This window comes from Chionomys nivalis, chromosome 1, assembly GCF_950005125.1.
Source record: "Chionomys nivalis chromosome 1, mChiNiv1.1, whole genome shotgun sequence".
Taxonomy (NCBI): Eukaryota; Metazoa; Chordata; class Mammalia; order Rodentia; family Cricetidae; genus Chionomys; species Chionomys nivalis.
Genome location: NC_080086.1, coordinates 142,339,958 through 142,366,779, shown reverse-complemented (window position 1 = coordinate 142,366,779; position 26,822 = coordinate 142,339,958). Strand labels below are relative to the sequence as shown.

At 43.0% G+C, this 26,822-nt stretch overlaps 1 protein-coding gene across 1 annotated transcript in view; it reads left to right on the top strand.

Moving 5' to 3' along the window:
* Chn2 (chimerin 2) overlaps positions 1 to 26,822 on the top strand; it is a 290,537-nt gene that overhangs the window by 165,513 nt on the left and 98,202 nt on the right. The window contains exon 3 of the mRNA XM_057770551.1: positions 4,644 to 4,699. Within this exon, the coding sequence (XP_057626534.1) occupies positions 4,644 to 4,699 (56 nt within the window). The remainder of the gene's footprint in view (positions 1 to 4,643; positions 4,700 to 26,822) is intronic.

The following is a 26,822-nucleotide window of genomic DNA, read 5'->3' as shown; positions in this document are numbered from 1 at the left end:
TAGCCATAGAAGTCTTTCTTTTAAGAATTTGGGTGCTCTTGTATTTCACACATAATGTTTAGAATAGCAATGTCCTCTTGGCGAAGCTTTTTCTTTCCTTTGATGAGTATGTAGTGTCCTTCGCTATCTCTTCTGACTAGTTTTTATGTGAGTCTGCACTGTCAGATATTAAAATGGCTCTGACGGCTTGCTTCTTAGGCCCATTTGCTTGGAATGTCTTTGTCCGTCCTTTTACCCTGAGGTGATGTCTGTCTTCAATGGTAAAGTGTGTTTCTTAGATGCAGTGGAAAGATGGATTCTGTTTTTAAATCCAATCTGTTAGTCAGTGACTTCTTAGTGAATTGAGACCATGGTTGTTGAGAGTTATGTTTGTGAATTACACTCTTTGTTGATTCCCTTTATCTCTGTGGGTTATTTTCCTCATCTTTTGATTTGATGGTCTAGGAATATTTATTCTTTTGTTTTCTGGTTGAAGTTTCCTTCTAGTGCCTTTTATAGAGCTGGATTTTTGGATAAATAGTGCTTCAGATTGACTTTATTGTGAAATGTTTTTCTATTGTGATTGAATTTTTTGTTGTATGTGGTTGTATGGCCTGCATCTGTAGTCTCTTAGAGTTTGTAGAACATCTGTCTAGGCCCTTTTGGTTTTTAAAGTCTCCACTAAGAATTGGGTGTTATTCTAGATGGGTCTGTCTTCATATGTTACTTAATCTTTCCCTTGCAACTTTTATATTTTTTTTGTTCTATAATTTAGTGATTTGATGATTATGTATCATGGGGAATTTCTCTTCTGGATCAGCCTGTATGGAAGTTTGTGTACTTCTTCTGCCTGCATAGGTACCTCATTTTTTAGGCTAGGGAAATATTCTTCTATGATTTTCTGTGCCTTTGATATGTTTTTTATCCTTCCTTCATTCTTAATTGTGAATTTTCTCTTTTTATAGTGTCCCAGATTTTCTTGCTATTTTGTGCCTGGGTTTTTTAGATGTATCATTGTCCTTGACAGAAGCAAACATCTCTTTGCTCTGGTCTTCAATGCCTGAGATTCTCTCTTCCATGTCTTATAATCTCTTAGTAAGGTTTACTTCTGAAATTTTTGTTTGAGTCCCTAAATTTTTATTCTCTGTTTTATCTGCTTGGCTTTTGTTTAATGGTCTGTTTTTTACTTTCACATGTTGAGCTGTTTCCATCATTTTATTCTACTGTGTCTAGCTGTGGATTGCCTGATAGGAAGAACTTTCTGAGTCCCTGCTAGCGATGGCCACTGGGAGTCCCTGGTAGAATGTGTTTCTAGGCACTGGGGACTAACATAAAGGAATGGAGTCAGGCTATGAAGGGGGCACTGGCAGGGTCCACAGAAAGGATAAAAACTGGGTTGCTGAAGTAGGCAGGGATTGGAGTCAGGGAGGAAGGACCGGCCCTTGCAAGTGGTCTCTGTGGTCTGTATTTTTTTTTTTACCTTGCTTTTCTAACTAAATAGAACATCCATATCAGGCCAGAGAGCTCCACGGTCCTCACTCAAGAAGCCAGGTCCACAGGAAGGTGCACTGGAGCTCAGGCAGCGATTCCTCCCCTCCTGGTGTTAGAAGAGCTTGTATCTTGCCAACTCCACATTTGCTTTCCTGTTTCATACAAATATTTCTCTTTTCTGGATTTCTCACAAAATCTGACAGACTTCTCACAGATGGATATGATTTGATTTGATTTATGGCCACAGCACCACAATAAATATTTGAGAGAGAAGACAGAAGCACCATAATCACTTTCCTTGCATCAGGACATTCAGGAAGAGAGACAGTCCTCTGCACAGCTCATTCCAGTTACTGTTGCTACAGTAACCTAATGGGACAAGCCATGCAAAGGAAGAACCGGGCATTATAAGGGCACAGAATGGCTGATGTCTTTAATGTGCTGTGAGAGAATCAGAAAATATGCTGCATATGGTTGATATTTGAACTGAAGTTGTGTTGATGAGGAACAGAGATCTGGAGATGCAGAAGGAAGATGGGCAGATAGCATAGAGGCAGGGCGCCCCATGTACAAAGGCCCTAAAGTTGAAGAGAATGCTGTATATCTGGAAAAAGAGAAAACCAACTTAGTTAAGCAAAGATTATGGTATGTGGTGAGGTGAGAGCGTGTGTCAGACACTGTGCCAGACACTCAGCTCTTGAACTCAAGCCCTTGGCGCCCATCAGCAGATCTCTGGGATATCGGGCCTATGGCCTGGTACTTCAGGAATGGTTCTGTGTAAAAAATGGAGCCTTGTAACTGTAAATCACACATCAAGTGTTAGATGCGGGCAGTGTCTGAGGGAGGGGGAGGGAGAATGGGGCCTTCAGAAGGTCTGAGATCCAGCGTGGGTACCTCCTGTGGTATGAGGGGTAGAGGAAGACGAGGGAGCAGTAGACCTGAACTTCAAACCCAAATAGGAGGAAAGATGAGGGGGTGGTACCTCAGAATCCAAGGAAAAGGAGCACGGATCTAGTAGTCCACAGACTGGCAGTGGTGTGTACCCACCGCTCATCATCCCTCCGGCACCCCCACCTTCCCTTACACTGCTTCGTCAGGACCCACAGGCTTTTCCTTCAGATGGGAGTCAGTTGTCTGAGGCCATCTTTTTAGCTGTCTTTCTTGGAGTCTTTCTGAGCCCAGAAGTGATACTGAGCTCTGCTGTCTTTCCACACATGGGTGAGGTTTTCCTTGGGTGGATCATGCATGTGAGCAGCTCACACTTGAAATACAGCAGATTCCAACACTGGGAAAGGGTGCCTGGCTTGCTCTATGCTGGTACTGTGGAATCCACACTTAATTGGGTAAGGAAACATCCGTGTTGGACTGAAGTCACTAGGGAGCGGTTGTAATTATAGATGACTTCCCATAGTTTTCATGTCTGTATTTATACACTGGCTGCCTCTCCTTTAGATTCTTCTGTTTTATTTTTAGGACCCAGATTAAATCAGAAGTCTGTACTTATATTATTGTATTTTCTTAAAATACCTTACAGAATTTAAATTTTACCTTTTTATAGACTTATTCTGTTTAAAATTAGTTTTTCCTTTTCAATATTCTGCATGTAAGATGAACTTGGCTTGTTTCCAACCTCTATTTTCATGGCACTAGAGCCTGAAGGAATTGGCACAGGGTAGCCATTCCCTTAAAGAGAATAGTCAGGGCTGAGGTTCAGCTCAGAGGTAGAGCACTTGCCTAGACAAATAGAAAGCCCTGGGTTTAACACCAGCTTGAAGAAATGAAGGAAAGAAAGAAAAAAGAAAAGGAGGGATTAAAAGAGGAAGGAAGGAAGGGATGGATTGGGTAATTCAGATTAGTCCAACAGAAGAAAAATCTTTCCTTGTCATCTGAACAGTCTGAAAAACCCTAGATAATTGTCTGGTGAGCTGTGTTGTATGCAGTCATACATGTTTCATGCATGCCTGTGTTCTAGCTCGTGTGATGTAATCAAAAATACCATGAACAAAGGCAACTTGAGGAGGAGAGGGCTTATTTACCTTCTGTGTCCTTATCTCAGTCAATTATGAAAGAAACTCAGGTCCAGAAACTGGAGGCAGGAACGGAAACAGAAGCCATGAAGAAGTGCTGCTTACTGACTTGCTCTCCGTGACTTGCTCAAACTGTTTTCTTATATACCCCAGGACCACCAGTCCAAGGGTGCACTACCCATAGTTGGCCAGGTGTCCCATATCTGTCATTAATCAAGAAAATGCCCCCACAGACTTGCTTCTAGGTCAGTCTTATGGTGGCATTTTCTCAATGAATATTCCTCCCTCCAAATGACCCTGGTTTGTGAGTTGACAAAAAATTAGCTGGGATATATCCCTCTCACTTAAGTAGGTTCAGATAATTATTCCTTAAGATCTGAGAGCACCCGGGAAAGAGAAATGACAACAGATGGGAAGTGGTCAGTTGAATGAGAATCCATGGTGAGAGTCAGGGCAAAGGTGGAGGGGTATGTGTGTGTGTGTGTGTGTGTGTGTGTGTGTGTGTGTGTGTGTGTGTGTGGCGGGGGCAGGTGGATTGGGAGGAGACAGAGAGAGATCTAGAAAAAGAGACAGATACAGAGAGATTTGGTATTTCCTTCATTCACGGAATCCAGCGTCTTTGTACATAACTGAAGTATCTCGGAAAATGACAGTCCCTGATGCCAGCTCTTCCCTGGCCATGTCAGAAACCATCAGCATTTAAATTCATGGAGATTGTTATATCATCTTACACTCAGGTACTCACGAGCAGAATTTCATCTCTAAAATAATCAAAAGCATTTTACCTGCATCTAGTCTTCCAAAAAAAGCCACAGAATGAACAACGCCAGCAACAATTATTAAGCTAAATTGGCTTTATAAGAGCAAAAAAAAAAAAAAATCAATTTTGCCAGTTTGCATTCAGTGACTAATTTCCATATAAATGAGCTGACTCTGACTTCGCCTGGTCCGCAGAATGTGTCTATACCCTGGGTTAGTTTGTTGGGTTTTTTTCAAATTGTTTTTTTGATTGTTGTTGGTGGTGATGATTTCTATCTATATTGTCCTGAGGATGAACCTCACTGAGAATATGTGAAGGTGTATTGCTTATGCAATGTGGTTTCCTAATTATAATCATCTTTTTTTGTTTTGTTTTGTTTTTGGCAGTGTATCAGCTGCAGCAAGAGGCACCTCGTCCCAAGAGGATCATTTGTCCCCGGGAGGTAGGGACTCAGCTCTTCTCTTCTCGGTACACCTTGTTAAGTGTGATGAATTGGCAGCATGGGGCCAACGATGCTGGAAGGACTTCGGGTTTCCTGGGGGGTGATTTCTATTAACGTTTGGCACCGTGTCACCAAATTGAATATCTTCATAACTCTATCTTGAAATTGCATGTTATCTCAAACCTGGCTTTACAAACTGAGAATCGAATGTCTCACATTTTTAACAAATGCAGAGACAAACTAAACCCTTTGTAAATGCCATAAGATATATGATTGTTCTGTCTTACAGTTGTTCTGCTTCTTTTAGTGACTAGTTATCAGTATATATTAATTAAATGCAATTACGAGTGTCAGTGTGACATTTTACACATGTATATAGTGTCGTCACTGCCATACCCCTCTTGTCCCCATCCCACTGATCTCCTTCTTCCCAACAAGCCCCATCACCCACCCTGTATGTGTGTATGTGTGGGGGGGTGTCCCGGTTAGTTTCATTAGGGCTGGTTGCAGGAGCATGGGCACCATACAGAAAGTTATACACTGTTGAAGAGGATGGCTCTAGCTCTCCTAGCGACCGTTACTGTCCGTGAATCCTCAGAGAGGGGTGGGGCCTCATGAACACCTTCTCCCTGGGGGACAGAGATTGACAGGCCTGCTCTGTGCAGAGCCTGAGGTCTCGTGCAGGCTTCACAGATGCTGCGAGGCCAAGGATCACCGCAGTCATATCACACCCAGAAGATGAACGCTCTACTCCTTGATCCTGCTCTTACGTTCTTCCTGCCCTCTCTTCAGCGATGCTACCTGAGCTGTGACGTTTTGTTTGTGGTGTGGCATTCAACAATCATTTAAGTTTTGCAGTCTGATCTATTGGGGGCCACTGCAGTTAATGGTCCCCAAGCTTTCAAAAACAAAACAAACAAACAAACAAAAACAGCTCTCTAGACAAAGATGACAGCAGTGGCAATCCTTGGTTATACATAGTTGTTTAGAAGGCAATTTGATGGTTAGTTACATCATGTCCATTGAGCAAAGCAAAAGCTGTGGCTTACCTTCTAGGACTTTTGACCTCTCCATCTGTGACGTGTCACCAGGTGTAAAAGGTCATGTTTTGGCTTTTTTTTTTTTTTTAACATGCTCAGTTATGTGTTTCCAGAAAACACATTACAAAACTGATAAAAAAAAAATACATGGGCATTTCTGGTATCCATAGTTAGCAAATCATTATGGTTTTATCATATTTACCTGAAATTTTTTAAATAATAAAGCTATTTGTGGAAAGTAGCTATGTTTCAATCCTGAAAATAGCTTTCAGAATATACTCATAAAAATGCCACCAAGCTCACAGAGGTTTCCATTGCCTTCCTTTGTTCATCACTTGGGATACTAGCAAGATGAAGGTTCTATGTATCTCCGTGAGCCTGTGGCTTACTGCATAAAGTTCTGGCTTCTGTCTCCAGCAGGGCTACATGGCTTCTCTCTGACTCTGCCTTCTTTCTCCCTGCATTCAGTTTAATTTTCCTCGCCTCGCTAAGTTCTGCCCTGCTCTGCAATAAGCTCAAAGCAGTTTCTTTATTAACCAATGGTATTCATAGCATAAAGAGGGGAATCCCACATCACCTCCCCTTTTCTGTTTAAATAAAAAGGAAGGTTTTAATATTAACATAGTAAAATTACATAACAAAACAGGTATTAAGCAAAAATTATAGTTACAATGTTTGTATCTACTTTTATCATAACTAAGGAGGACAATAATTATAACTATCTGTTCTTCAGCTCCATCAAACACTCCAGAAGATATAGTGTTACCTAAATAAACAAGGAAGTACATTGTAAGCAACTTCCAAAACTCTAGAATTGACAGAGACATCTCACTGCCTGAACAGTCACCCAAAGTTCTTCTGTAACATTGGGGCATCCAATCTTCAGACCACAGGCCAATAGTATCCAGAAGACTTTCACATGAAGCGGGTTTGTCAGTCACTTTCTTCTGTGTCCTGCAGAATGTCTGGCAGACTCTTTCATGAAGCAGAAACCCCAAAAAATCATCTCATCTTTAGGCAAGTTCAGCAGTCATTTCTCCGTGGGTCCTGCATGTCCAGTTCATACAGAATAACATCAACCAGTCTAAGCAAGAGCAGTTTCTTGCCCAAATGACTAACAAGCTCTATGAGGAGCCTCTTTGATGCCCATCTTCCTCTTGAAGTAATTGGTGCTACCAGAAGTAGATGTGTTTCATTGTCATGAACAGTCCTAAGTTATTAAAACATTTTATATGCTATATTCTAAAGGTCTCTGAAAGATTTGAAGAATACCTATCTAACTGAAATATATAAATATATATCTAGAAAACCTAACTAATATGACTACAATCTTGACTATTATCGATGACTATCTATTGATCTATATTTCTTAATTATACATTACATTTTTAAATGAGTTGTATAAACACAATACTTTAATCAAGAGCAGATATATATATATATATATCGCATCACAAAATTTACCTTAAATTTGTATCAATAGACCAAGATTTATACCAATGCAAAGTGTCCATCTCTATAACATATAGAATAAACAATATTTGGGAATTTGGATATAGTTCTCTACAAACTGCTTTCTGCTTTTTGTTGGGCAAAGTACTTTGGGTGGTTTTCATGGTGACCTTTTGGGTAGTCTTGGTCCATCAAACCACATTGGTCTGAGATTAATCCACAGGTTCTTCTGTGGAAACAAAAGAACATCTTTTCCAAAGCTACAAATCCCTAGACCCAAATTTTGAAGTCATGATATCTTTAAAGTATATATGCTGGCTTAGTCTAGCAGTCTGTACAACAAAATGTCTCTCTGTACTTAGCTCCTTAACAGTCAAAAAACTCAAAGAAAACACAATAATATATATAATCCAGCCTCTGTGTATATTCTATCTACACATATCTTAATTTGTTTCTTCTCTATTACTTTTTAATATTTATTTTATTATCTTTACTCCTTTAATCTATGACTGTTCTTGTTTATATTATCTTTACTGTCTCTTTATTCTTTTTCTTCTCCCAAGCCTATGTACATTTTCTAAACACACTGTGTCTCATTTAGAGGTCTTTTATGTCTGAATCTGTCCTTATTGCATATCTTTACTACTTTTCTGACCAGAATGACTTGTTAAAATGCTAAGTGCTTCTTAAAAACCAACACTGCAGTGTTGCTAGTGCAGATATGGTTCTACCTGCTTGCTCCACCCAGTCTGAAAGGTAGAAGTCCTTTCACTGCCTGAGTTTGCCTGGTGGGAGCTGTCCTTAACACCTCAACTTTGATAACCACTTGGCACATGCTGCCACCAAGTAACTTGCAGCACGTTACCAACAAACCCCATTCAAATGCTTGGTCTCCTGAAAAAGCCAGAGTTCACACTGGCAGCACAGCCCAGAAAGCCGCTGTTTCAAAACTGTGAGACATTTCTTCTGCTACCACTGAATTAGTAAAACCTCTCTTAAAGGAACCATGGCATTAAGCGATGATTAACTCTATTCTTTTGTTTCTAGAATTTCTTTCCAAGCTTTCTCAGGTTTAGTGTGGATACAGTCAACCATATTGGTACACCAATATTGTTGTAGAAGGCTGCTTGTTTGTTTTCTGGCTGCTCAGCCCCGAAATAATCACACAGAGACCATATTATTTGCAATACTGTTTGGTCAATAGCTTAAGCATATTTCTGGCTAACTTGTATCTTAAATTAACTCATCTCCATTAATCTGTGTATCATCATGAGGCTGTGGCTTACCAGGTAAAGTTTTGACATCTGTCTCTGGCAGGGCTACATGACTTCTCTGACTCCACCTTCTTTCTCCCAGCATTCAGTTTAGTTTTCCTCATCTAGCTAAGTTCTGTCCTGCTCTGCAATAGGCTCAAAGCAGTTTCTTTATTAACCAATGATTTTCACAGCATACAGAGGGGAATCCCACATCAGAGTTTGACTGGGGAGATGGCTCAGTTGGTAGTATTTGCTTTGCAAGTGTACAGACCTGTGTTCAGTACTCAGAACACAGGTGAAAGAGTCCATTCATGGTGGCATATGCTTGGAACCCCAGCACTGAGGACACAGAAATAAGAAAATGCCTGGCCCTTTCTGACTAGCCAGCCAACCTAGCCTACTTGGCAATTTCCAGACCATTGAGAGACCTTCTCTCAAAGAAAGGTAGATGGATCTTGAATAATAGCACTACAGTTGCCCTCTGGACCACAAATACATGTCTACATATGTGCATACATGTATGTACCAATATACAGGAACATATGAATGCATACAATCAAATGAAATCAAAATAAAATTTAGAATGCAACTAAGAATTTAAATGTAAGAACTACACTGGAGGAAGTGGCAGAGGCTCACTAGCAAAGTTGAGCACCACCAACACCAGTGCTTCTAATAGTGAATATTTAGCCAGATGGTGGTGGCTCATGCCTTTAATCCCAGCACTCGGGAAACAGAGGCAGACAAATCTCTGTGAGTTTGAGGCCAGCCTGGTCTACAGAGCGAGTTTCAGGACAGGCTCCAAAGTCACATAGAGAAACCCTACCTCAAAACCCCTCCCCAAAAAAGGCAGTGAAGGATCATTGTTCAGTGTCAGAAGATGTGTATGGAGCACTGTTAGTCCAGGTGTGTGAACTAGGGCACAGAACATGCCTTCTGTGAGTTTGAGTATCTTAATAAATGAGAGCAAAATGATGACGTAAGTGTGTGAGTGTGTGTGTTTAAGGCTTTAACTCAGAAAGAGAGAGAGAGAACCTTGTATCTCAAAATCCTGGCAACCATGACAGCTTTTCATTCTCATGTCACAGAAACTCTTTCCGGGTTTCAGCCGATGCTCTTCAGATATCCAGGATATTGAGGATCTGCCATGCAGTCCTCACCACCAGCTGCATCCAAGGATACAATACAGTGTGGTTTTAAGCCTTCCCTGAGGTTTTTTTTTTTTTTTTTTTTTTTTTTTTTTTTTTGGTTTTTCGAGACAGGGTTTCTTTGTGGTTTTGGAGCCTGTCCTGGAACTAGCTCTTGTAGACCAGGCTGGTCTCGAACTCACAGAGATCTGCCTACCTCTGCCTCCCAAGTGCTGGGATTAAAGGCGTGCACCACCACCGCCCAGCCCTTCCCTGCATTTTAAACCATGCTTTTCCTCTCTCCACCTTGACTAATGTGTCTCAAGTAGATTGATTGCTGGTTGGTGTTTGATCTACATGTAGCTGACCTCTAGAAGTTCCGTATCCCTTGGCGCATGAAACCTAGTGTGGAGTGAGTATCCAGCAGGTCTATTTCCCCAGCAGGCTGCCTGTGTCCAGCCAGTAAGGCAGGTATCAGGTGTAAAGGGTGGACTTTTCTGGGGGAACAGGTACAGTTCTTAATGTTAACAGTAGGCCCAACATTGGTTGTCCTCCAGCGTTATGTTAACTGTGAGTGTTTTCTGTTCAAATCCTGGGCCTCCCAGGACCTGAGCTCTTGGGATTGGAAGCCAAACTTCCTTTCCAACGCTCCTACTAAAGACACTGTTTAGTTAAACATCACTTTGCCTTGTGATGCTCCTGCCTTCTTGGGGGAACCTGCCTACAGAAGACAGAATGTTTTCTCAAAGGACTGTATGGTCAGAGAGTGAAGCTCTTGTAGCGTGTGCACTAACTCGTAAGGTTTTTGTTTGAACAAGGAGTACTGGCTTCTGATGTACATGTTTTTCTGGTTCAACTCTCCACACAGCTCTGCTCCCTCCTTCTTCATCTTCAGCCCATCTCCTCCCACTCCTCTGCCTGGTCCCTCACTGGTTGGATCCACATCCTTATATCCTTGTTCTCTGTCTCATTTATTACATCATCCCAGGCTCTGCATCTTTCAGGCTAGGAGCCTCGGCTTCCCTGGATCAATACACACATGCGTGAATGCAAAATGAAGTCCAGAGTGACAGAGATAGGAGACACTGTGACTCCAGGATAAATTTCAGGCCAGCCTGACTTGTGAATCAATTGCAAGCCACAGTACTATTTCCTGATGGGTTTTTCTGAGCTGCTAGGTGTGAGGAGAGCAGGCTGACTCCGTAGACAAGATCTGAAGAGCTAGCCAAGCCAGGAATGGGGAAGCTCAGCTGGAGAGGCAGTGTGGACTTCTCCTGACTTCTTGCTCTGCCAATCACTTGCCATCTGTCTTACTCTTCTGGAGTGATAGAAGCTAAACCCAAGGTTAGAGATCTGCTTTGCAGAGTGACTTCAAATGTGATAAGCATCTAGTGTGGAGTCTGACACATAACAGGTACTTGGGTAATGTGCAAGAGCCAAAGCAGATTCACCATGGAGAAAAGGCTTTGAGACTGTCGCTGGGGACAGCCAGGATGATGACAATAGTCACCGAATGTGAGAGCAAAGTGGCACTGGTAAGGAACAGAGCAAGATGCCCAGGATGAAGAGACAGAAGGTGCCAGCAGCTGAACAACGGTGCCAATTATTCCAGTCAGAGTCAGCCATGGAAATAATGGTCCATTGCTTTCTCAAGATTCATCATTGTAAATTAATACTTACCCAGCCACCACAGCACCTGGCATTCTATAGGAATTTTCCAGAATACTCCTTGCCAAGAGACTCAAACATTGTCTAGGAAACAAAAGTCGCGCTTGCCCTTTCTCTGAATTATCAATCCTTCACTTCATAAGTATTTATTAATGGCCAAGTATATGCTTGAGTAGTCTGGCAGCAACTGTGCAGAAAAATTTCTCCAAAATTTGTTTCTTTGACTGAGACCTCTCCCCGGGACTTCCGAGACCTCTACCCATCTGTCTGCTTGGCCTCTGAGGGTGCATTGTGCCCAGGTCATTAAAAGTCTCACTTTCAGAAGAGACTAGGCCATCTTCCCTCAGTAACAGAGCTCCAGAAATCCTGGCTTCCCCCTCCCCACCGCTTTCTCCTTCTTTCTTAGCAGGTGTCAGCTTTGCTTCCAGATAACTCTCCAATGGATTCCAGGATCTCTGCCTGTCTGGGTCTCAGATTCAGTGTCTCCTAGTACCAGGGCACCCATGATCCCCGTGAGAATAAGCACCTGCCAGCTGTCAGATAGTCTCTGTTCGATGACCCTATTTGTTCTATCTCTAGTCCAGTGAGCCCTTCTCCTTCTACAAAGGATACATTTTGAGACACCTGGTAGATGCCCAAAAGAGTGATGAGTGCTGATCTTGACGTATAATCTACTTACCTACAATAAAGTTTAACTTATAAGTTAGACATAGTAAACGATTAACAACTTGTAATAAAATAGAGCAATTTTAGCAATATATTGTAATACAAGCTACTTTAAACTTCTGAATTGTTTGTTTCTGAAGTTCTTCACTTAACATTTTCAGACCATGGTTGACTGAAGCCCACAAAAAAAAAAAAGAAAAAAAAGACAGATAAGAGGGGAATAACGTGTTTAATATGCCTTCTAAAATGCTTTCTTAACATACATAATTATCACTTGTGGGTCTCTCTCTAGAAGAATGGAGGGATACTCCAGAGACTCCCAGCATTTCTGCCCATCCCTGGCATGGAGTGCAGCCACGCAGCAGTGGGTAGTCAGTAACACAGAGCAAAGTCATGCAAAGGGGGCAGGTATGGGTAACGTAAGGAATTCCGAATTCTCAGAGGATTGCTAAGCGCGTATCAGGTTTACCCAGTGCTGTTACCAGGGCGTTGAGTTAGACTTTTGGCAATTAAGGTGCTTACTTAAACCCAGTCTGATAACGTTTCCTGGAATGGCCCAGGTTTCTTTCTGGCCTTATCCAAAAGGCCAAAATGTCAAGACTTTCTGCATGACTAATTTAAAGTCAGATTCCAGTGGCATTGCGTAAGGACACACCACAGAAGCAGATATGCTTTTGTGACATAAATGACTCGGTCTCCTCTGTCGACTTTGACGTTGCCTAGAGAATAGAGGATTACAAAAGGCAATCCCAAAACGGAAACAAAGTGATGGCCTGTCATTTCAGCTCTCCCTCGCCCGACAAGAATCTACTTGGGAACTTTTCTTTCAGTGCAATGTCAGTTATGGCGCTGAGGCTTGCTGCGCTCGTGACCAGGACCAGCCTTTCTTCTGATTGTCGGCCCTTCTTGCTTGGCAGTCACCCCTCACTGCCCCGTTTCACCTGCCGGGGATCACTTAAGTGTCCCTCCCCTCTTCGGGTGCATTACCTCTGCCCTCTGGAGTTTCTGAATAGCCTGTTTCTTCCTTTCACATTTATTTGTAAAACTGTCCCTTGAGGCCCACCGAAATATTCTTCTTCATTCTGCATTTTAAGGATTTAGTAGTTACCCCTCAGCTTCTCAGTCTTCGGCTATAGGGCTTGGTCTCGGGACAAGCAAGTGCCTGTGAGCAAGTGGTACTGATTGGCCAAATGTTTCCCAATGAACTCAGTCCATTTGCTCGCACAGATTTCAGCAACTCCAAGTGGTTTTCCATTATCCCATCATTCTCCTGCTTTCCATGTTTATCATTGAAAATAAATGTTTTAAAACGAAGTGCATTCTGGGAGGCTGCAACATTCTATAGATGCAAGATACCCTGAGCTGGGGCAGCTCCTAAATCCTGTGATTGATTCGACAAGCCAGGAACAAAATCAATCCTGTTTCTCTTTAATTGGCTTTATGTGCAGTGATCAGAAGGCAATTGCTTCCCTGGTAGAAGAAGCATTTCCATTCCTTTCATCCGGGCTCTCTGTGCTGATCTCTTTCTTCCCTCTTACTATCGACACAACCAACAATAAAGGGTTTTTCCCATCCGTTTTCCTCCTCATCTTTCATCTTGCTCGCTACCACAGTCAGCCTTCTCTCTTCACACTATTTTGTCCTTAGTCAGACTTGCTTTGGTCTTAGACTGACTATAATCCTGCAGAAGAATTGACATGTAAACTCCCTTTTTCTTAAGGATAAAGATTTTAACATGTGTTCCCCTTTCTTTTTATTTTTTTTTGCTTTCATTAGATTAGCTGAGAATGACTTGAGCAGCCAATTTCTGTTCTTCATTCTCAGGCCACCTCCTCCTGAGTCATGAAATTACAGGCATGTGCCACCATGCTCCATTTGTGCCTTGTTGGGTATCAAATCCATGCATGCTAAAAAAGAAGTCAAGCCTTTGACCAGACATGGCTGTACAAGCCTTTAAATCCCAGCACTTGAGAGGCAGAGGCAGGCAGATTTCCATAGTTCCAAGACAGGGAACTACATAGCAAGACCCTGCCACAAGCAAGAACAGTATCTACTAAGCTATGTTCATAGACCTTTGTGCTTATTTTTAAACAAAAATTTCTTAATAAAAAATAACTTGATCTCTGCTAATGCATATCCCTCCCCTCCAAACAAGAGGAATTCACTCTCTTCAGAATACTTTGAACGTCTTCTGTTAGTACAGACCCCCGGGTGCCTCTAGGAGGGGCACAGCCATTCTGAGGTGAACTCACAAGGGGAAAGAGGCCTCAGTTCTAGAGGCCTGCTGTACAGTTCTGAAACTCAGGGGACACAGAGGCGGGAGGAGGGAGCAGCAATGCACCCACACTGAAGTGGAACGTGGGCCGCGGAAAAATGAAGGGACAGCCACGCAGAACCTGCTAGTAGGCTAAGTTTCTTGAAGATTCTTTAACCTCACGTGCGGTTTCTGTTTCTTACAATCTAACTGGGATATGTGTAAATGCTCTTACACAATCACACTAGCGTGGTGCAGCTCACTGTCCCAGACAATGAAAGAACAACTGAGCTACCATAGACCATGGCATGTGTCTGCCGTCCTCCCCTAGCCTGGGGCAGCAGGACCCATTCCTGTCACCTTCTCAGTGAGGCAAGGCAGGGATGATGCACTGAGACACAGCACAGAATCTCTGCTCTTTGGAAAGCCAACTTCAGACTGCAGCTATGGTTTGAAAGTCCTCTCCTGGAGTGCTGATAACTGGGGCTCTTGAGCAGAAACTCGGTCATAGGGCACTGCCCTGGTGAATGGATTAATGCCTTTATGAAAGTAGTTAGCTAACCACATATATGGATAAATTATGTAAACGGAAATCCAATGTGCCTTACCCCCAACACACACACACACATGCACGCACGCACTCACGTACGCACGCACGCACAGAGCGGCTCTTACTTTAGCCTGTGATGTAGCTTGGAGATGGGAGGGGCCTGTGGGAAGAGGCAAGAGTAGTAAGAACGCATAACCTCTGGGGTTTCGAATACATGGTTCCAGACTTTTGCTCCCTTAGTTAAACTAACAGAAATCGTGCTGACTAAGGCAGATTGCACTTTACCCCTTATAGGCCTTGTCTCCTAGGGGAATGTGGTCTAGCTAACCAAGCATCTTCATGCTTGAAAACAAATTTCAAATCTTGACTCTATTTTCCACCAGAAAAATATGGATAGTGAAATTTTAATCAGTCCCAACTTTAATGTGATGACCCTAAATATCACCTGGCTGTTGGGTTATAGTCAGTCTTCTGCTGCTGCGGAAGGTACTTCCTGTGCCCTGAGTCCTAACCCAATAGCTTCTTCTGCCCAGTCCCCTGTGACACTCCCATGGGGACAGACAGCACAGGAGAGGTGAGACCACATTCCTACCGGACAGTCTGAATCCAGGACAGTGCCTCTCAAAGTGTGCTTCTGAGCCAGGTGAGGGTGTCACCTGAGAACCTACTGGAAATGCATATTGCCTGGTCCAGCCTGAACCCGCTGAATCGGAAGCAGGGGATGGAGGCCAGCCACCCATCCCATCTATGGCACATCTTCCCTGTGTCCTAAGGACCCAGGAATCAAGACTATTTGACCTCCTGATACTGGTGGACCATCTCTATACTAGATTTCGCATGGATCTCAAAGTAGACATCCAGACATCCCATGACCCTCTTTGTTTCTTCCCCGTGTTCTTCCTCCTTCCTGTTGTTTCTGCCCTTTGCAAGTGTCTTGCCTTTCTTATTTGCTAGGTCTAGCTTTCCCAAACTGTCTCATGTTTATGGGACCAACTGAAAATCCTTGTATGGATATGGTCTGTGGCTGCTGTCTGACTCAGCCCTCCACCTGTTCTGGCATTATTCCACAGATAATCGTTTGTATTAAAGTTAACAGAATTAGTCAAGTTCACGTCTAATGCTTCATACTCTTATTTATTCATATTTTAAGTATTCTGTTATGAACCCCACCTCTTTTGGGATAGTTCACATATTTTCTTTATCAGTGACTGTGCATAAAATATCTCTGCTCGATTTCTTTTTGCTTTGAGAAAATCTTTGCTTTAATAAAAATAATAAATTCCTTATGACGGTGCCAGGAATACCGTGACAAGCGTTTCCACTCCCCAAGAGCCTAACTCCTTCGCTTAGTACTTCATGAGCAGCTCCTCACCTGGAGTTTGCATGGCTCTTTTGCTAATAAAAGCCAGTCCATAAATGATGCTCTCACTCTCGCATCCTTGCCTTAGCTCCCGCTTCTCTGTTGTCTCCAGCATAATGTCTCCTGAGCCGTAGGTAAGCCCTTACCTCTGCCTGTGCCCTTTCACAATCTCAGTCTCGCTGGACATCAGATCTAAATGGACCCTATCTCCAGGTCTTGTTGGAGAAAACAGCAAATTTCACTTTATAGATGGTGTCTCTTCCTTCTGTCTTATTTACCTGGCAACTGCCATCTTCCTATCTCCTGTGGAAGGAAATTAAATAGCCCAGGAAAAACCTCACAGAGTCATATTGGTTGGCATCCAGCACCTTGTGCACATCGATTGTGTGATGAATTGTTCCAGGGTCTCCCTGGCTATTTCTACCATGCATTTATACTCCCTGGGCATCCTTTGGCTCAGTTGTGGTCCTCGAGGTTGCATGGGTTCTCAAGAACAGGCTAAACACTGTCTTCAGTACTCCTCCATCTAAGGATATGTAAAAGGCTCATGTGTGTTTCTGTCGTCTCTGTTGCTCACATATGTAAACCAGACCCTTTCTGCCTTAGTACATAGTGATTTAAGTTGATGCAGGATATCTTGTTTAAAAATTACAAATGTCTTCCACTCAATGCAACAAAGAAAGATGGACAATTTTGTGTTTTGTGCTAAGTGTAAGGTTTTAGATAATGGGGCACCCACCTTTGCTAGCCTAACAGAGGGATTGGCACACAAAACCCCACTGGAATAAGTTTCATCAGAATATAGCAATGTCCGGTCACTTCTGAATGAACCGAGTCCTTGAGACAGAGACTATCCAGTTCTGAGAACCTAAACTATTTCCAGTCCTACCCTTTCCAAGAGAACTTTGCTGACCACTAATGGTACAGCAACATTAACTTTGAAGAGTGAGTTGATATATACAAAGCAGTTAGATTAGAGGCAGGCCTGGCAGCTGTGCCCAGAACGTCCCGGCATTCATCCTTGCCCATTCCCAAACACTAAGATAGGAGGAAACTTCAGCCTGTAGCTAAGGAAGGACTTTGCCCCCAGCCTGCCCTTCATGCTTAATGGATGCACGTTGGCCGAAAGGCCAAGACAGCAGCAAAAAGCAGGCATTTGGTCCCCTTCTCCATCGCCTGCCAATGGCAGTGTGCTTGCAAAAGTGACCAGTGCTGTTTAGTAGGGTCTGCAAGGCTAGGTGGAGTTGGCGTTTGTAACACTTCCTGGACATGCAGACTGTACTGGCTTTAATTTCAGGAAGAAAGCTGGTGTTACCTCCTATCAGAAGTCCAGTAGCCATTGAAGCTGAGTTTTGATTTGTGTTTTAATGATGGAGAGAAGAGTGTGAAGTTCTCCACTCTGAAACCCATGACTTTAAATGTCAGACCAATGGGCAATCAAGGATGTACAAATAGCTATACTTCAAAATGCTATGGAGTGCCGGTGAAGTATGCATGTGTCTGCCATGAATACCTTTGAACCTTATATGTATCCAACCAACTCTATGAAGATTCTCACACAAAAGCATCAAGAAAGCCAAGACTATTTTTTGCAAGCAGAGAAGGCCGACAAGCAAAGCTTCTCTGGGGCGCTGAACCCTGATGGACGGGAGACAGGCTCAGTGTCAGAGGTACTGACAGTACCCAGGCCATGTGAAATTCAGAATAATCGGAAGGAAGGACAAGCATGAATAAAGAGCTCTCACTGTTTTATTTGTAACTGTGCTGGGGAGTTTTGAGAGGATGCCTACTCTAGAAGCAGTGTATTGAACATTTTTTTCTTGAAATAACAGAATAAGCTTCTGAATTTTAGAGAATCACTGTGATGTAGAGAAATGAGTGCCAGAGCCTGAAATCGGAGCTGGGCTTCAATCTTGGCTCTATTGAGCTCTTAGAGCAAACTGGTACCCATCCTGAGCTGCAGCTTCTGGCCCTCTGAAAAAGATGCAAAGGCACACCACCCACAGCCTGGTGGAAGAACATCTGTAAAGGCACACCGGAGGCAGGATGAACCCTCACAGGAACATGAATTCTTGGAGAGCGTATTATCCCCAATGGCATGAAATGATCTTGGCAGGGTATACAGAGGGGGGAGAGACAGAGACAGCCAGAAACAGAAGTAGACACACCGAGAGAAACAGACAGATAAAGAGACAGAGCTGTCTTAATATATAAATCACAAATGCGCATACAGAACATAACAGATACACGGTGAGTTTATCTTCAGAATTAACGTTTTCATCGGGCAGGGGTTGCAGGGACTTGTCTAACAACCCTTCAGAATAGACTATATATGCAAAAGAGATTGACACTTACTGAATAAATCTTTCCTTTCTTCTGCATCCTAAGCTCCATGTGTCCTCCTTTCTCTCTCTTTGCACATGCATTAAGCTTTGAAGGAAAGAATTCTCTAAGAGAGAGGGCTTAAGCAAGTGTGTTCACCAACCTGCCCCCTAGCTTCTCTAAAGTCAGCTGCAGCATCTATTCCATGGTTCAAGTTCCTTGGGTTTAGGAGGAATGTGGAGAATTTAAAGTAGTGAAGAGGAATGAGGGAGATGAACTAAGGACTGGAGTGGAGCTTTTTTAGAAGGGTTAAGAGAACAAGGATTATTTAGTTTGAGGAAGGACATGCAACCAAGGGGCCAAGATCACTTTTAATGACCAATCCTTCTTCTCTGGAAAGGAGTCTGAGTTTTCGTCTTCACTGGAGACTCAGCAAGCAAGAAGCATAATCAGAAGCAAAAAGATGCAGGATCAGATGTATTAAGATGGACTTTCTATCCATGAATAAATCTGGATTTTTATTTTATTTTACTCTTTACAAAGTTTATCTTAAAACATGACATTGCTTGTAGGAAATATCAGGAGGATGGAAATGCTGTCAGGGTAACTCCATTTAAAGTGCATACACACACACACACACACACAGTCTATTTTTAAGTAAGCTTATAAAATTATATTTCCCTATGACTTTTTCAAATGTCTGAGTGTTATTTATCTTTCCTTAGCTCTCACCCTGTGTTAAACCCCTCCCCTGTTAGCCCGTCTATTTTCTCCCTTTCATAGCTCCTGTGCCCTACGATCCCCTTCCCTAGAGTCCCCCAACCCCACCCCGCCACCACACACCATGCTCCTTTTCTACTTTCTTGGCTTCTGCAGTCATTTCAGGTTAGATGTTCAAGTCTGAACATTCAGAGCTAGGAGCCACAGTTAGAAAAGAACAAGACTTTTGTCTTTGGGCATCAAGTACAGTGTTTGCAAGGGAGTAGAGGAGCTGCTACTTTTCAATTGAGAGGTCCAAGAAGAACCAACTAAGTCATGTTGGTTTCCCTCCAGCAATGAGGGACCTGTGAAGGGTTTGTAGCAACATTCAGCAACAGGATGAGGCTTGTCCTTTCTGACTCACTATAAAACATAGATCTGGGGACAAGGGAAGTTCAGGCAGGATCAGTGAAAATACTATTTTGATGAACCAGGAGAACAGATTCATGATGGCAGACAAAGAGAGAAAGAGACAATTGTAACAGCAACTAAGAGAAATGCAACACAGGATGGGAGAGGGTGCACTCTGTATGACAGTGCCCAGGAGCCTTGAGTAAGGTCATTCAGAGATGCTGAAACACCAGGCGTAGCCAACAGACTCTCTATCCCATCCCTTTTAATGGGCTAGAATGGACAGTACTGGAGATTTTAACACTACGAGGGTCAGTCCAATGATACCAGCAGAATCAGTGTTTTCTGTTGTTCCATTTTTTTTTTTTTTGTGCGTTGAAAATTGCCCTTCCTCTCCATGTAGATTATCAGCATCTACTGGATCCTGGTCTGTATGTCATCCTCATTCCTTTTCATAAACTTCAAGTCACATAGCCTTGCAAGCCTTCCTGTGCACATGTGGAAAATGGGAATGTTGGCCCCCACCTGGCCTGTTTGTTGGGCATCTATACTAAAGGAACCTGGACAGTATGTCTCCTCCTCTACCTATTCTAGCCCTGCCTTTAGGGATGCAGAAGCCCAGGCCCAAAGTGCAAGGGAGAATACAGTTTACGGGTGTGCCTGCGTGTGATTGCAGTTCAAAGGTATACAGGAGAAATCTGGGCATTGTGTCTCCCCCCATTATGATTCGTGTTCTATGGCTGTTTATCTAATGAGTTCTAGGAAATCATCACTTCACTGAAGTCCATCCTAGAGAAATAATTTGACAATGCTTCAGCCTTTTGTCTCAGGGTGTCTTTTAGGCTTGGGTGCTGCCTGGTGGAGGCTGTTCCAGCCCACCATCCAGGGCAGAATTGCAGCGGAGTCCCACAGCAACAGGGAGCTTCTGCGGCCACAGGTCACATATGTGCGTCATGTAACTGGTTATCCGCCCCACCCTTAGTTACTCAGATTTTTCCTCTAGTTTTTGTTCATTTGTGGCTTATGCTTTGCATCATTTATATTCCTTCCCGTCAGGGAGTAGGTCCCCTTACTAATCTTATTAGCATTTTAGTCTGATCTATTTTTTTTTTCTTTCTGATTTTTATTAATTAATTAATTTAATTATTAAAGATTTCTGCCTCTTCCCCGCCACCACCTCCCATTCCCTCCCCCTCCCCCAATCAAGTCTTCCTTCCTCCTCAGCCCAAAGAGTAAGCAGGTTTCTCTGCCCTGTGGGAGGTCCAAGGACCACCCACCTCCATCCAGGTCTATTAAGGTGAGCATCCAAACTACCTGGGCTCCCACAAAGCCATTACATGCAATAGGATCAAGAACCCATTGCCATTGTTCTTCAGTTCTCAGTAGTCCTCATTGTCCATTATGTTCAGCGAGACCGGTTTTGTCTCATGCTTTTTCAGTCCCCGGCCAGCTGGCCTTGGTGAGTTCCCGATAGATCATCCCCATTGCCTCAGTGTGGATGTCCACTCTCTCCATACCTCTTCAATATAGTGCTTGAAGTTCTAGCAATAGCAATAAGACAACATAAGGGGATCAAGGGGATCCATATTGGAAAGGAAGAAGTTAAGCTTTCATTATTTGCAGATGATATGATAGTATACATAACCGACCCCAAAAACTCTACCAAAGAACTCCTACAGCTGATAAACACCTTTGGTAATGTGGCAGGATACAAAATCAACTCCAAAAAATCAGTTGCCTTCCTATACACTAAGGATAAGGAAGCAGAGAGGGAAATCAGAGAAGCATCACCTTTCACGATAGCCACAAATAGCATAAAATACCTTGGGGTAACTCTGACCAAGGAAGTGAAAGATCTATTTGGCAAGAACTTTAAGTCTTTGAAGAAAGAAACTGATCTATTTCTTGTTCATCTGTGCTGCTTTGATTTGTTGGTGGCATTTCATAAGTATTGTCTTATCCTTAATCATACTTTTATAAATGACCAGTCTTATAAAAAAAATAAATATTTTTCTGTAACCTTCCTTTAACTCCATTCTATGTGATCCGTTCAAAGTAGTTGCTCAGTTGAATTTTGGTTTGGTAATGGCTTGGTTGAGAACAGTCAAAAGCATGAAGTTCTTTTATTCTCAAACAGGATTTTCCACTACTGCCGTCTTAGATAGGACATTCTGTCGCATGTTCAGCAATATTCCAGGCTACAGACCTAGGAGTCAAGACAACACTGTCTGTAGCCTTTGTTGAGTGTTCCCGGAGTATGTGGGGTGGACAGGGTCATGCGTTTCACAGTCGGGAACTGCTGTTCTAGGAAAACATTTTTTATAAAATCAAAAGAAGAGTTAAAAACAGAAAGCAGTGCAAATGGATGGAACTGTCCTGGTCCATCTGTATGTGTTCTGTGCATTAACTGTTTTCACGCAGTCCTAGCACTGCCTAGCCTTGAACTCCCAAAACAAGCAGAGCCACAGTGACTGCTAAAGTCGGTGAAGAAAGTCTGGACAGTTGTTCTGTTTTTCCTATTTTTCAAGATTTATTTTTATTTCACGTGTTCAAGTGATTTGTATGAATGTGTGTGCACCACATATGTGTAGCGCCCATGGAGGCCAGAAGAGGGCATTAGATCCCCTAGAACGAGTGCCGTAAAACCATCCTGTAGGTGGGAGTACCCACAGGTCCCCTGCAAGAACAACTAAAGCTTTTAACTGTGGGACCATTTCCTCAGCCCCAGACAGCAGATGACTGTAACACACTCTGTTAAAGAAAGGAGGGAGTCATCTCTCAGGGCTCAGTTACAGGTTCAGAAGACTTAAAGTGATGCCCCGGGCAAAATATGACTCTGGGACTAGGTGGTGGTGGCGCACGCCTTTAATCCCAGCACTAGGGCGGCAGAGGCAGGCGGATCTCTGTGAATTTGAGGCCAGCCTGGTCTACTAGAGCTAGTTCCAGGACAGGCTCCAAAACCACAGAGAAGTGCTGTCTCAACTCTCTCTCTCTCTCTCTCTCTCTCTCTCTCTATATATATATATATATATATATATATATATATATGGCTCTGGGTTCTAGAAAGCAGTGGGAATTTGGGTGTGCTCAGTTTTTACTTCATACCATGCACCTTAAATTAGAAGAATGAAAATTCCTGGGCTTTTATTTCCTTTTCAGCAGAGATCTTTGGTTTCTAATTAGAAAGGAATTAACCATCTTTAGCTTTTGTGGATAGAATCGCCCCAGTAAGACCAGTTCTAATCTCCCATCAAAGGCCTTTACTCCCACATTTGATGTGTATTTCAAAGAACCCAGCAGTCTGGCTGCTTCATGCAAGAGGTTCCTAAATTAGGTTCTTAAAATTATTTCTGTTAAGTATAAACTTAACATATACCAGCTGCTGAGGGATTATAGAACTTTGTTTTTTTTCCCCAATAATTGGAAACCTTGTTTACAGAAGGCTCAACGATATTCTTTAAATGTCTTTGTGTTGAATGTAAAAGACTATGTGCTTATCTAAGCAACAATAATCTGTCTATAAAGAAACTCATTTAAGGATTATACCTCCTGTCTCTCCCAGTACATCTGTCACCAGAATGTTCTCCCGGGCTTTGCAAATTGCTGAAAAGTCTTCCTTAAAATTAGCGAAATAAATTGGGGGACAAACCTGCTAGTTTGGGAAGAAATATAATTCTAATTCACAGGAAAAGAATGCAAGACTCAAAATATCAGACAATTTTATCAGAGTTCTTGTTGACTAACTGGCTGATAGAAATCAGATCACTGAGGAAGGTTTTAAGGTGTTCAGCCCCAGCAAAGAGAAACTCAGGGTCCCCCAGATGAGCAAATTAGTTAAAATGAGGGGTTTGAGGAGCCAACCAAGGCCTTGACATACTTTGTCTTTTCCGGAACAGCAGAGAAGCCGTGGGGCCAGGGGTGTCATGCAGAGGCTGGTGCTAGCTCTGAGTCCTCACCTCCTTGTTCAATAGAGAACTTAAGGAGATAATGCATAGAAAACACAGAGTATGTAGCAACACCCGGCAGTGTAAGACCATTGCTCGGACTGTTCTAAGTCTTGCAGTTTTCATAGGCAATCCCTTAATCTGATCACTGAAACTGTCATTAAAATAGCATCTCTTGATAGTACCAATATTATTAAAGATTGAAGAAAATGAGAGGGAAAAATATTTAATAACCTCTCTAGGGTCATGCTGCAGGTAGCTTCACAGTGAGGAAAGACCTGCGTCCATTTTCTTCCCTGCATTGAGCTCTTTGTTCTATGAACACTGACTGTCAGCTACAATGTCCTACTATCCATTTAGCCATCATCCTTCCTCAGTGCAGAGGTTTTTGGATGCCTGGCACCTTCTAAGGTCCTAAGACTTTAGTGACTCCTCTTCGAGGTGCAGATTCAAGCTCCATGGTGAGGGCAAGACTCTGGTTTTGATGACTTGGTAACACCCTTTTCTGTAATACTTTGAGTAGGAGCATGCCAGCCTGTGGAAGGTGTCTTCTCCCGAGCTCTGTATTGTCTTTAGTGGCTTGAGTTTAAACATAGAGGACAATCCTTTGTTCCTGAGGAACTGTAGTTAGTGTTTAATAAGTTTGGGCACACCAAGGGCACCACCAACTCTGTTGCAGTTAGGGAATAATACAGACATAAGTATCTGTCCCACCTGGTCCCATAGCCATTCAATCCCAAATAAACACACAGAGACTTATATCAATTATAAACTGTTTGGCTTATTAGCTCAGGCTTATTATTAACTAGCACTTACAACTTAAATTAACCCATTATTCTTATCTGTGTTTAGCCATGTGGCTTGGAAGCTTTCTCAGTGAGGCATTCTCATTTTGCTTCCTCTGTGTCTGACTGGATAGTGATATATCTCTGTCTTTCCTCCTCCCAGAATTCTCCTAGTCTGGTCACCCTACCTATGCTTCCTGCCTGGCTACTAGCCAGTCAGTATTCTAGTAAACCAATATGAAAGACAAATCTTTACAGTGTACGCAGCAGGGTTAACACTCAGATATTTGACAACAGAATTCATTGTTTATTTTTATTATATAGTATGAGCTCATACTATATAATATATATGTATGTGTTTATAGTGTATATTGCATATGCCCACAGGAACACACGAAGGACAGAGAAGGACACTAGGTCTCATTCTCTGCCTTACTCTTTGAGAGGGGGTTAATGATATCTCCAGTCTATTTAGCTCTAAACCTCACAGAGGCATACATATGCATTCCTCTACTGAGTATTAAATGATTAGAAAATCAATCCTACAATGCTTTATATTACTTAAAAATTCTTATTACGGCACTCAATGGTTATTTAAAATTTTAGTAACATTTAGAAATTTGATCTTTTAGGATGCTTTAGCAATAATTTGATAACTTTTTGCCACTTAAGCAGCTTATAGGCTCTCCCTGCCTAACTCATTCTGTAGGATTGCATGAGTCTCAGATGCACAATAGTCCTGCCTGCTTGCTCCACCCAGTTCAGCATGGTGGAGACATGTTCACTGCCTCTGAGTGCCATGCGCATTGCCCCATTTTCATGCACACAGAGGGTCTATGTTGTCATTAAGCAAGTTGTAGCACTCTGCTTACAAATCCCATTTAAATGCTCCATAACCAAACCTCCTCAGAATTTGTACTGGCAGCAGAACCTAGGAAGTGGTTCAGAATCACATGGCTTTTTTTCTGCTACCGCTGAATCAGGAAAACCTCTCTTAGAGGAGCCACGATGTTAAAGCCAGGCTTAATTCTGTTCTTTTTTTTTTTTTCTTTTTTGTTCCCTAGAATTTCTTCCCAAACTCTCTCAGGTTTTAAGTGGATTTTAGTTGATCTCTTTGGCACCAGTTTGTAGTGAGAAGCTGCTAGTGTGTTCCCAGCCTCCCTATGCTTGTTTGGACACTAACTTGTTGTATGAAGGCCTCTTGTTTATTTCCTGGCATCCCAGACTCCCAAAATAACCACACAAAAACTGTACTAATTAAATCACTGCTTGTCCAATTACTTAAGCATATTGCTAGCTACCTCTTTTTTTTTTATTCTTTTTTGATTAAAATTTCCAACTGCTCCCCGTTTCCCATTTCCCTCCCCCTCCTCCCACACATTGCCCCCTCCCCCCACTCCCCTCCCCCATCCCCACTCCTCTTCTCCTCCCCCCAGCCCATTCCCCCTCCCTCTCGATACTGAAGAGCAGTCCAAATTCCCTGCCCTACAGGAAGACCAAGGTCCTCCCACTTCCATCCAGGCCCAGGAAGGTGAGCATCCAAACAGGCTAAGCTCCCACAAAGCCAGTTCATGTATTAGGATCGAAACCCAGTGCCATTGTCCCCGGCCTCCCATCAGCCTTCATTGTCCGCCATGTTCAGAGAGTCCAGTTTCAACCCATGCTTATTCAGTCCCAGTCCAGCTGGCCTTGGAGAGCTCCCAATAGATCAGTTCCACTGTCACAGTGGGTGGATGCACGCCTCGTGGTCTTGATTTCCTTGCTCATGTTCTCCCTCCTTCTGCTCCTCATTTGGACCTTAAGAGCTCAGACCGTTGCTCCAATTTGGGTCTCTGTCTCTCTCTCGATCTATCGCCAGATGAAAGTTCCTGTGCCATTCTCCTTGGCCTCTCGTCAGCTCTCATTGTCCACCACATTCTGAGAGTCCGGTTTTATCCCATGTTTTTTCAGTAGCAGTCCAGCTGGCCTTGGTGAGCTCCCAATAGATCGGCCCCACTGTCTCAGTGGTTGGGTGCACCCCTCACGGTCCTGACTTCCTTGTTCATGTTCTCTCTCCTTCTGCTCCTCATTATAACCTTGGGAGCTCAGTCCGGTGCTCCAGTGTGGGTCTCTGGCTCTATCTCCATCCATCGCTAGATGAAGGTTCTATGGCGATATGCAAGATATTCATCAGTATGATTATAGGATAGGTTCATTTCAGGTTCCCTATCCTCAGGTGCCCCAATGAACTAACTGGGGACATTGCCCTGGGCATCTGGTAGCCATTCCAAGTTCAAGTCTCTTGCCAACCCTTAGGTGGCTCCCTTACCTAAGGTATGAGTTTCCCTGCTCCCCTATCCAACCTTCCTTTATCCCCTATCACCCCGATTCCCCCAGTTCCCCTCATCCTCTCCTTCACACTTTTCTCTCCCCATCACCCCTCATCCCCATCCCACCCCACCCCCAAGATTCCAATTTTTTGCCCATCAGTCATGTCTATTTCCCATAGCTGGGAGGATATCTATATGTTTTTCCTTGGGTTTACCCTCTTGTTTAGCTTCTTTAGGATCACAAATTATAGACTCAGTGGCCCCTATCCATGGCTAGAAA